The sequence below is a fragment of the Schistocerca piceifrons genome, chromosome 2 (genome assembly GCF_021461385.2).
Source record: "Schistocerca piceifrons isolate TAMUIC-IGC-003096 chromosome 2, iqSchPice1.1, whole genome shotgun sequence".
Classification (NCBI taxonomy): Eukaryota; Metazoa; Arthropoda; class Insecta; order Orthoptera; family Acrididae; genus Schistocerca; species Schistocerca piceifrons.
The window spans coordinates 361322764-361334300 of NC_060139.1; the positions used below are offsets into that span (position 1 = coordinate 361322764).

Here is an 11537-nt window from a genome sequence, read left to right on the forward strand (position 1 = left end):
TAAAATAGTTCAATAGTGATTTGCTAATTTAGTCATTCTGATTTCTCAGTACATTTGCAGTCAATGTGAAGCCCATAATTAATGTCAGCCAGGTCGTTGTTGAAGGTATGGTAAAGAGGAAGACTGGAGGGAGCATTGTAAACATCTCTTCACAAGCTTCACAGGTGACTGAAATATGATATTAATGTAAATAAAATTGTGAAAGTTATAAACATTTCAATATTTATTATCAAACATGCATTTTTCAGGCCGCTCTTCTAAATCATACAGTTTACTGTGCCTCAAAAGCAGCAGTTGATCAGATCACGAAAGTAATGGCTGTGGAATTAGGCCCACATAACATTCGAGTGAATACTGTAAATCCCACAGTAGTTTTAACAGAAATGGGTAGATTTGCCTGGAGAGATCCAGAAAAGGCATCAAAGATGCTGTCCGAGATACCACTTGGCAAGTTTGCAGGTATGTAATAAAACTGCTAAACACACTTTGATACCATTCTGTCTAAATACATGTTATAATTCAATGAAATTAAATTCACCTTTGATATATGTTATTAAATAGGAGAACAGGTGGTTCCCACTTTTGATTAACACAAGTCAAAATAGTCAAAGGGCAGCCTCTATTTTTGTACTACACAGATAAATAGTAAGTGAAATCTTACAGAACAGATGGTAATTGATTACTTAAATTTGGTTCACTATCCACAATTTATTTGTGCACAGGCAATATAAATATGCAAAAAGCAACAAAAATAATTTATGACAATAAAGTATTTGATCCTATTTTAATATTTACTGTCAGAAGACAGTGTCTGGTCACACTGTCTTGACCATTTCCAATAGACACAATATGGTCTTAGTATAAATTGATTTTACTGTGTCCGTCTTTCTGATTAGAACTTTATGCATTACACTGTAAAGGACTTTCATCACAAAAGTCTTCCGAGCATTAACTTTCACATGGAAACTTGTGTTCTAAGTTCCAACTCAATTATCAAAACAAAGAGTCTATAGTTTCCTTAAATAACTACGTGGAAGCAGAAATTTTTTCTTCATTTCATTTATAAATTGTAAAATGTACTTCAGCTTTAATTCATTATCACCACCATCAGCAACTGGAAATCACTTGTTCGAAAAATGTCTCCTCCCTTATACATTCATCATGATCTTCACCTGTCTCTATTCAAGTTTATTTTACACATTTTTCTAAAGCCATATAAAGACATTCAGTTTTTTTCTTATGTCTTGGGATTCAGCAAACTACTGAAGTTACTACCTGTTTACCAAAAAGTTACCCCAACCCCCATATTGCCAACATCCTTGCTGAAGTGAGTGAAGAAGGAGGTGGAGTTTCAGGGTATCCTCTTGCCCTTTGTGTGGGAAAATGAGCTAAAGGTGGAAGAATATGAAATGTGCAATGGCGTGAGGATGCAGAAGGCAACAGGAAAAACTACAGTAGAGATACATTATGTGTATGTACAAACTTCAGTTAAGATGGCGATGACAATAGGTATATGAAGATCAAGTTCCATGAAAAATGTAAAAAAGAATGAGTCTTTATATATTCAATGCAAAAAAAGGTGTCATGACTTGACCTGGAGAATGTCACTCCTGTGAAGTTAAAGAAAAAACCAAATATCATTACAAGATCAAAATTGAGTGAAAAACTGTGGCAGTGACATCCATATGTAAACATTGTGATGACTCTTGTCTTGTTTTAACTACAAAAACAGTGAAATTGATGAACTTAAAAGAATTGTAGCCTTATTGGAGAATCAGCTGCAAAACACTGGTTGTAGAACTCAGCAAACAGCGCATCGACTCAACATCAAAGAAAATCAGCTACTTACCAGTGATGTAATCTGAGCAAGAATCACAGTGGGAACCAGCACAAAACTAGGAAACTTAAAAGTAAGTGCATAAAATAGCTATTATGACAAAAGCGATTTTACAAATTGTCACTCAGAAACATATGAGACCAGAAAATAATTACAAACAACAGCAGCAATGCACTGTAAAATTTTTCACTCATGTTGCATAATAAACAATGAAATGTGATTAAAAAATCTGTTGACTGGCCTCAGGTGTGCTAAAAAGAATGAAAAGTCTAAATTTTTGCTGATAATCATGGTCATCAGATATCAGAAAAGGTGTCACATACAGAAACTAATGTGTGTCTAAGCCTTTCAGCCAGGAGCAGGCTTTGAAGAAATTACAAAAACAGTGGTGAAATCATGTGAAAACCTTGGCCCAAAAGAATTTTGTTGTAATTTGTCCAGCAGGAAATGAATTTGCCAGAGATAACGGTAGTGAACTCATCACAGTTACTGAAAGTGTGCTATTCAAATTAGGCAACACAAATGTAGCTGTTGTAAATCAACCACACAGATATGACCTACCTCCTTGGCCATGTGTAAATAAAGTAATAGGAAGAGTAAGGTAAACAAAGAGGTAGATAAAGTATGCATAAATCTGCATATGTTAACTTCATAAATGTAGGCAAGTTACGCAGATTCATGCATAACAGCCATGGCCTTCATTTCAGTCACATTGGGAAGCAATTTTTGGTTGAAGAAATCTGTCTTTTAGTAAACTTGAAGCACAAGAGGCATAGTATAGAAGCAGTTCAAAGTACTTTGGACAAATGGGTCGTAAAGAAAGATGTGGTGGCTTATGAAAAGTGTGAAAGACTTTTCTAGGGAAGTAGACTGCAGCACAGAAAAATGTGACACAGAACTGAACTGCAAATACAAAGTAAAGATTGTACACCAGAATGAACAGTCATTAACAAAAAAAGTTGATGAAATAAATATACTCCTCAATAGAGAATGGAAAGATGTTTTTGTTTTATGTTTTTGTGAACACAGTTACAAAATGAATATTTTCATCACGTAAAAACATTGCATATTACACTTGCAAACTGCTTTCATAGAATGGACTCAAAACATGGGGGACTTGTATATATGTAAAAGAAAATGTAGATTATAAGAGTATAGCCTCTGTATGCAAACTAAGTTGTGAAAGAGATTTTGAAACCTCATCTGTTGAGTTAATGTCTGAAAAAAACTATTATTTTATGTGTGAATAGATTTCCTGTTAGCAATATGAGTGTTTTTTCAAAAAGCTGGACCTTGCTTTAGGCAAACTCAAGACAACTGGGAAAACAATGGCACTGCATGTAGATTTTAATATTGATGTTCTGCGCCATAGTTCTCACAGAGAAAAGTTCTTAAATATTATAAAAGCCTACAGTTTACATCTGACTGTTAGCTCTCCAACACATGTAACAAAAACTAGTGTCACTCTCCTTGATCAGGTAGGTGTAAACATGACAAGTGTACATCAGAAAACTTTGATACTGGCCATAGTGACCACCTTTCATAATTACTAACTATACCTGTCAATCAGATTTCATCTAGTGAACAAAATATTATCCATAAAAGGAGTTATAGTTAGAGAAGTACTGAACTCTTCCAGTATCTAATCAGAGAACAATCTTGGAGTGAAGTATATTATACCTCTATTACCAATGAAAAGATGGAAATTTTTTGAACATTTTCAAGCATAAACTTGACATAGCTTTTCCACAAAGGAAAGTGATTTCCAGAGGCACAGACAGATTCAAAAACTGGAATACATCAGGCATTAGAGTATCTTGTAAAAGAAAGTGAGAATTTTTTCTGCATTCAAAAACTGACAGCAGTTCAGAATTTCTTAGTTATTTCAAAAAATACAAGTTGGTTTTGAAATGTGTTATAAAAAGAGGCAAAAATTAATGAAAATGACAAATATAGTATGAATTCATCCAATAAAACTAAGTCCATGTGGAAATCTGTGCAGGATCTTAGGGAAGAAGACAGCTCACAAAAATATTTTGATATCGCATGATGGCAAGAATGTCACTGATCCTAGAGCAGTTGCAAACAACTTCAGTTCTTATTATGCAACTATTGTTGGAAAATTAGCGAAGGAAAAATTTGGTAATCCATCTAATACAGCATGGAAAGAACTTTCATCTATTGAAATAAATAATATATCCATGTTCCTCAGTCAAATAGGCCCAGCTGAACTAAATACTGTTAATTTACTGAAGAGTACTTACTCAGCTGGTATTGATGATATTCCAGATTATATTATAAAAATTATAGCAAGACACTTATTCTCTCCTTTATTAGACATATGCAGTTCATCCTTATCAAGTGGTGTCTTCCCACAGCAATTGAAAATGGCACAAGTAATACCCTATATAAAAAAGGTGACCTGTAATGTATGGATGTCACCACTGTAAGGGTTTTCAAAAATTATTGAAAAAGTGTTCCTTTTAGAACAAACTAAAGTTTTCAACAAGAATAATTTATATCTGGATGTGAACATGGCTTCACCACAGTAGACAACTGAAACAGTGACTTTTAACCTGATAAACTATTCTTTTAAATGCAGTGGACAACCACAGAAAAATCTCAGGTTTATTCTTGCACCTAGCAAAATCTTTTGAGGTTATTGATCATTGTGTGCTCCTGAGAAAGCTCGAACAGTATGGTATAAGAGGTGTGGCGAATCAGCTGATTAAATCATATTTAGAATATCACTCTAAGGTAACTGAAATTAAGCACATGGAAGGAAATGAACTCCAGGTACAGCTTTCAGAACCATGCGGACTAAGTCATGGTGTTCCACAGGACTCAATTCTTGATCAATTTCTGTTTTTGGTATATATTAATGATTTACATTACCTGTTAGGGATTCACAGCCAGTACTGTTTGCAGATGACACCAGTCTATTGATTGAAAGAATAAAGAAGAAAATCTTACTGCACCTGCAAAAGACATTATGAAAGAAGTGTCTGAATGCTTTACCAGAAACAGGCTAACAGTCAATCCCCCCCAAAAAAGTACTTATGAATTTCCACACAGATCAAAATGAAAATGCAGCACAACCAGTAATATATGTAGATAACCAAAACATTAGTGCTGTCACTGAAACTAAATTTCTTGGGATTCATTCCAGTAAAATCTTAAATGGAGCTCTCATATCACATCTCTAAATTCAAAACTAGCATAAGTGAGCTATATAGCAAGAATTCTTTGCAACAATACTAGTGCAGAAACAGTTAGGGCTGTATACTTTGGCATGCAAACCTTTCTTTAAAGATCTAAAGATCTTACCCCTTCCCTGCATTTATATACTGGAAGTACTCATGCATGTCAAAAAAAGTATACTGAGAAAAGAAAACCTTTTTCCTCAAAACAAAAGTGCCTACAGTTACAGTACAAGAACAGACAGTGACATACATGTTTGTCATTGTAACACCACATTATACCAAAAAGGTGCATATCATGCAGGTACAAAACTATACAATAGATTACCAAGATATATAAAATCTCTTTCTGAACTACGAAACTTCAAAAAGTCTGTGGCAGCCTACCTGCTACAAAACTGCTACTATTCAATCTCACAGTATCTTATGCAAGAAAAAGTGTAATTTGTATCTTTAATTGTAGAAATAAGTTATAAATATACAGTATTTAATCAAATTTATAGTTATTAACAGTATAGATTCCAATTTGTTATAAAAATTTAAATGATGTATATTTGATGTTACAAAACCAATAGCTAGAAAGATTTTCTGTCCAGTATACTTGTACGATATATGTAGTGAAAAAGAGATTTATATGGACAAATAAATAAATAAATAAAATGTGGCCTTTTACTGAAAAAGTTCTGTATTCATCCCCCTTTTGGATCTCCAGGAAGCGACTGTCAACTTGAAGGTTACCATGAGAAAATAATGAAAAAATCAAGAGTGTGGAATGTCAAAAGTTTAAACATGGTGGGAATGGTAGAAAAACTGGACAGGGAATTGCAAAGGCTCATTCTAGAGGGTGAACGTTAATTAATACTGACAAACTGCAAGGACAGCTTCCTGACTGAAATTGGAGGAAAAAAGGTGCTATGAACATGTGTCTGGAAATGGGCAGTGTGCATGCAATGACAAAAAATTGTCCTGGAACATAGTACAGAGATGTATCATATCATGTCACAACAGATGTCCAAAGTGGACTTCATGAGATGAAATGCATTCATTCACATATCGCATCATGGATTACCACACTTTGGCTTACACTATATTGGTGGAATACTTGCGTGCAGCTTGTACTTGGGTTTGTCTCAATATATTGTAGAAAGTGGTCTTCCAGATCTAGTGTATGCACAATTCACTGCCTCCCTGCACATTCATCTGTCTGAAAGGACCCATGATCGCATAAACACCAAAATTGGCTTGAAATTTTGTGTGGTGTGGTCAGTTTCTGCGAGGATATTTGTTTTGGTATGGCTGTGCTACCTCTCGACCATTTCCATCTGCTTGGCCGTATAGAAACACCATATTGGCTTTTCCCCGACATAAATACCAGACATTCTGCTGCTTGCATTATGCTGCATCAAATACCCAACCTGCAACACACAAGGAACAAATGGCATTTGGTCGGAGGAACTCTCAAAGGATACTACAGTAAAGAGGTAAATTATGCAGTGACAGCCAATTTGAGTTACTAGTCTAATGGTACAAAGACCAGGTCAAATAAGAAGGTTAAATAAAAAGGAAATTCATTATTGAGTTTCTTGACAATTTCTAGTCTATAAATAAACATTTATTAATAAATCTGTAGTATTTACATGACAAAAGCATAGTATGTCCACTTTTATTTTTCACTATTGTAGATAATCACCTGTAAATGTTCTGCATGCACCTATGCAAGTGAATTATGTTAAATTACCAATGAACTGATTTATTTTGTTTGATTATGATGATATTTAAATAGTCAATGGACTCTGTAAATTTTAATTAATAAAATGTTTTATTCTGTTTTCAGAGGTTGAAGACATTGTCAATGCTGTTCTGTTTCTGTTAAGTGACAAAGCAGCGATGGTAAATGGAATCACTTTGCCTGTGGATGGAGGTTTCCTTGCTCGCTAATGTAACTGATCCACTTTTCACTACTGTTTTGTGGCAGTTACAGTTTTGTCTATACTATACACAAGCAGTAGAAATACTATGCAAGCTATTAATTCCAGTATGGTAAAAACAGTAATATTTGTTGAAGAAAATATGTTGAAACATCAGACATCTTGATAGATGATATCAGTATGTCAGAAAATGTATTTCTCTATTACCATTTATGATGACTATGGCACAAGAATAAAATTTTCTCATAAACAAGAGCATCCTATGCTATTCATGCTATTCTTTATTCCAAAACAATATCCATAATGCAAATTTTGTCAAGAAACTTCATGCGCAATACTTCCTCTTTCTTCAATGGAATGTACATCTGAAATAAGCAATTTTGTTTTTCAAATTTAGTGTAAAAGGCCATACTGTATGTAGATGCAAAAGTATTTGAAGCAGTAGTAATGGGGCTGAAAGTGAAATGTACATGTAAATAGAGACAATTTGATAACCTTCATTTGTTTAACTGAACTATGTGTCACATGGGTAAGATACTGAAGTCATATTCAGAAGGCCATTGATTCAAATCTCCCTTGCTTAGATCCTACAATGGTTTCACAGAAAAGGACATTGCTAACTTTGTAGCACATCATTCCCTAATTGAGCTACTGCTCTATAACTAATGACATCATCACTGAGAGGGCATTAAGCTCTAATCTCATTCCTTTCCTTCTATCTTTACAGAAATGTTTTCCAGTGCCTTATTTGCAGAGACATGACCTGTTTTGCCATTATAGGATTATAAATGAAGACTTTTAAATGATGTACTAATGTATAGTTCTAAACAAAGATGCCATATGTACGAGGGTTGGAACTTTAATAGTGGCAGCTATTTATTTACAGCTCGTACAAAATAGATACCTGTTTCAAAGTTTTACTGACCTACAAAGTAGTCACCAGCATTGTGTATAACCTGTTGCCACTGATGTGGAAGCCATAGAATACTCTTAGAAGTGCCAGTTGTGTTAACAGTTCCAGCGGCCCAGTTGTGTTAACAGTTCCAGCGGCGCGGTCTATTGTTTATTTATTTATTTATTTATTATCATCCCAATGATCACATTTGTGATGTAGGATTTGTCAGGAAACATTTCAACAACAATATAGCCCAACGAATCTGTAACAGTTCTGAAGCGAATGCCATGAAGTGTTTCCTTCAGTTTAGAAATCGAGTTGAACTAATGATGGCTTAAGTCAGGGGAGTGCAGTAGGTGGTATAACACTTAGCAGCCCTATCAGTCAAATAAATCAGTAACAGCTTGCACTGTACGTGCTTGAACAATGTCCTGCAAAATGATGGTCAGGTCTGTGCTTGAACATTTTCCTGCAAAATGATGGTCAGGTCCTTCAGAAAGTGTCATCACTTCTGTCTCTAAGCTGGTCGTAGGTTGTGTTCCAAAATTAACAAAAAGAATTGAGCTGTATAGCTGAAGTAGATAGAGCACTAGAAAAAAAATCCTCAAGGAAAATGAGCCACATTTGGAAGAAAAACAGCCAAATATTCGTGAACAACAAGACTATAAATATGACTGCTGGTCGTTGAACTCACAATAATGTGAACTGTAGTTTTAGGGTCCTGACTAAACTCACTCAGATAGGAAATCATGCCACATTCAGAAAAGAAACGCCAAACGTTTGTGAGAACTAAGATTATAAATATGGTAGCTACTCGTTTCACTCGCAGCAATTTGAGCTGTGCTCTTGGGTTCCTGCCTAACCATACCCTAGGAAATCGAAACACATTTGGAAGAAACAGCATAGTTTATGCCAGTTACCAAGACAACCTTTAATAACAGGCCACTTACATCCTCCGCATCACAAACGCATGATGTATTGCATTGTATTTTGTTGATCCAAGTAATTATAATATTGTACAATATGCAGATATAATAATGGACAAATCAGCATACATTTTTAAGTAATTTTTACAATTTTATTGTTACAATTTTAATTGTTTCATGAAAGTTTATTCAATATTATAAGAAGGTAATAGACATCACATTGTACTTTCACTTGTTGGGTGGGTTTTAACTTCTTTTTACTATGAGGTGAAATGCAATGGAATATGGTGAGAGAAAAATGGGAATAAATACAAACCAGTATATTGCATACTTGAAGAGAATGTGCACAACAATCAGGCCTAAGTGATCAATTGTTAATAAATTAGCTAACATTTACTACCTTTCTCAAAAAAAAAAAAAAAAAAAAAAAAATCATTTACTGTGTAAAAGTGTTACTCCAAAAGAAATTTTTTAAATTTATATGTGAGAACTCTTGGTATTTCTCTTTTTCTTTTTATTTTATTTCAGCTGGTGAGTTATTATCCATCTGTATCCTAGCATGTAGCACACTTTTTTGGTAACAAATTGTTCTGGACTGAATCATATGTAGGTCAGACTGCTGTCTTGTTTCATAGCGACGTTGTGTCTGAAACCCGAGAATTGGAATCGCACTCTAGAATTGATCTGCGAATTCTCAAATGAGACACTGCTCTCCGGCTAGACGACCAAGTATACAACCTTTTATAAGAGGAGTATTATGATACTGATATAATTGTATATAAGGATTATAATGATAAAGCGAAACACGCTCTTTTTGTGTCGTTCGGCAGTGTCGAAGGGTCTCTGAATCCATGCATTCTTGAAGTGTTAATGTAGTCCCTCCTGCAAATGCAGTTACTAAGACAGTCAAATTACCGTTCACTAAATTAGAGTCCTTCTCAGGAGATGCAGAGAGCTGGCCTAGATTCTGAGAACAATTTAAAGCTCAGTGGATAGCAAATCCTCTTTGGCCACTGTTAGAAAAGACGTCTTCCTTCAAGCCTATCTCAGAGGTGAGCTTCAGATGCTCATTGACGGCATCACCATAACTACTACGGTTACGAGAATACAAAGAAAATTCTTCACGAATGTATGGTGATAGTAATAGAATCATTCAGGTGCACCTAGACTGTTTAGAAGCGATTGTGCCTCTACAGTTCATATCTGCAGAAAACTGCAATTGAGTGTCCATAGAATGTAACTGAAGAATACAGGCATTAAAATCACTGGTGGAAAACGTCAATGCCTATGGCACAGTCTTAGTTTTGCAGATATTGTGCATCTTCCCAGAAGAAATCTGTCATCGCTAGGTAACCCTAGCAATACCAATGCCTCTTCCATAATGCATACTACAAAGAGGGGGAGGGGGGAAGGAGATACTTTGTGCCCACCACAAAAAAGATTACAAAAAACAAACGAATTTTGTTACTTTTGTTAACTTTTATCAACAAAGTCTTTGTTCAGTAGGTACTTGAAAATATCTTTCACCACAATCTTAGCAATACCAACGCATTTTCCGTAATTTGTAGCCAGAGACAACCATCATTATAAATGTAAAAAATAAAAATAAAAATTACAGATTTCGTTAATATTGTCATGAGTTTTATTCACAACATAGTTTTTAAAGATATATACACAGGTAGGAGGGGTCCTGGAGTTGGAAATATGAATATGACATTTGTTGTGAAAAATCACATTCACTACCAAGATTTAAGTCTTGGGTTAACATTCCTGAGAAAATTTCAGAGCAGTTATAGAATCTGGAGTAAGAAATCATTAAAAAAATATTCAATATGATTAAATATAAAGTACATAACTAGGTTACAATATTTTCAAAAGGCGGGGGTAAAGTACCTCCTTCCCCTGCCCCCCCCCCCCCCCTCCCCTTTTGTTTTGCGAGGACTAATCCACGTAAAAAGATACTTCTACGAAGCACGTTTTAAAGTCACTGGAGTTTCTAGCGGAAGAAGTAGATGGAATACCCATTCCGCAGAAGATATGTGGAGAAGTATAACCAAATTCAGATGCACTACTCTCTGAACAAATTCGCTCTAAACACAATGAAGAGGTCTGTGGACTCAGGACTGCCAAACTGTACTGCAGGTACGGGAAGGTATCAAGTACTTAAGTTATGTAACTGCTCTTTTCTTTGCCTAAAGCAAGGTCACACTTTTAAAATTGCATAAGGAGAGGCAAAAAGCTTTTGCTCATGCTGTAATGGTAACTATGGTAAGACACCCACTAAAGCGTCGTTTTTTCCCTCTCGTACCAATCGCATTGTCATCGCTGGTAGAGGAGTCGCCAGACCAGCACTGGATGCCACCTCTCTTCCATGGAGCAAGCACGTTGAGTTACTGGTATTGACTCAGCCACATCGTTGCTTGACGGCGGCATCACTAACCCGGAGGCCGGCCTTTGTGGACCAGTGGTTCTAGGCGCTTCAGTTAGGAACTGCGCGACCTCTACGGTCGCAGGTTCGAATCCTGCCTAGGGCATGGATGTATGTGATATCCCTAGGTTAGTTAGGTTTAAGTAGTTCTAAGTTCTAGGGGACTGATGACCTCAGATGTTAAGTCCCATAATGCTCAGAACCATTTGAGCCATTTTTGAACTGCCCCGAGGGCGGGACCTCACCTAGGCCTGCAGGCACCGGTGCCAACCAGCTGCGCCATGGTTGACCGTGGCACCAACAGTCGATTTGTAACCCAGGGC

At 35.7% G+C, this 11537-nt stretch overlaps 1 protein-coding gene across 1 annotated transcript in view; it reads left to right on the forward strand.

Annotated features, from left to right (window-relative positions):
• LOC124777799 (L-xylulose reductase-like) overlaps positions 1-6975 on the forward strand; it is a 55726-nt gene extending 48751 nt beyond the window's left edge. The window contains exons 3-5 of the mRNA XM_047253315.1: positions 50-164; positions 249-459; positions 6872-6975. Of these exons, the coding sequence (XP_047109271.1) occupies positions 50-164; positions 249-459; positions 6872-6975 (430 nt within the window). The remainder of the gene's footprint in view (positions 1-49; positions 165-248; positions 460-6871) is intronic.
• The last annotated feature ends 4562 nt before the right edge of the window (positions 6976-11537 follow it).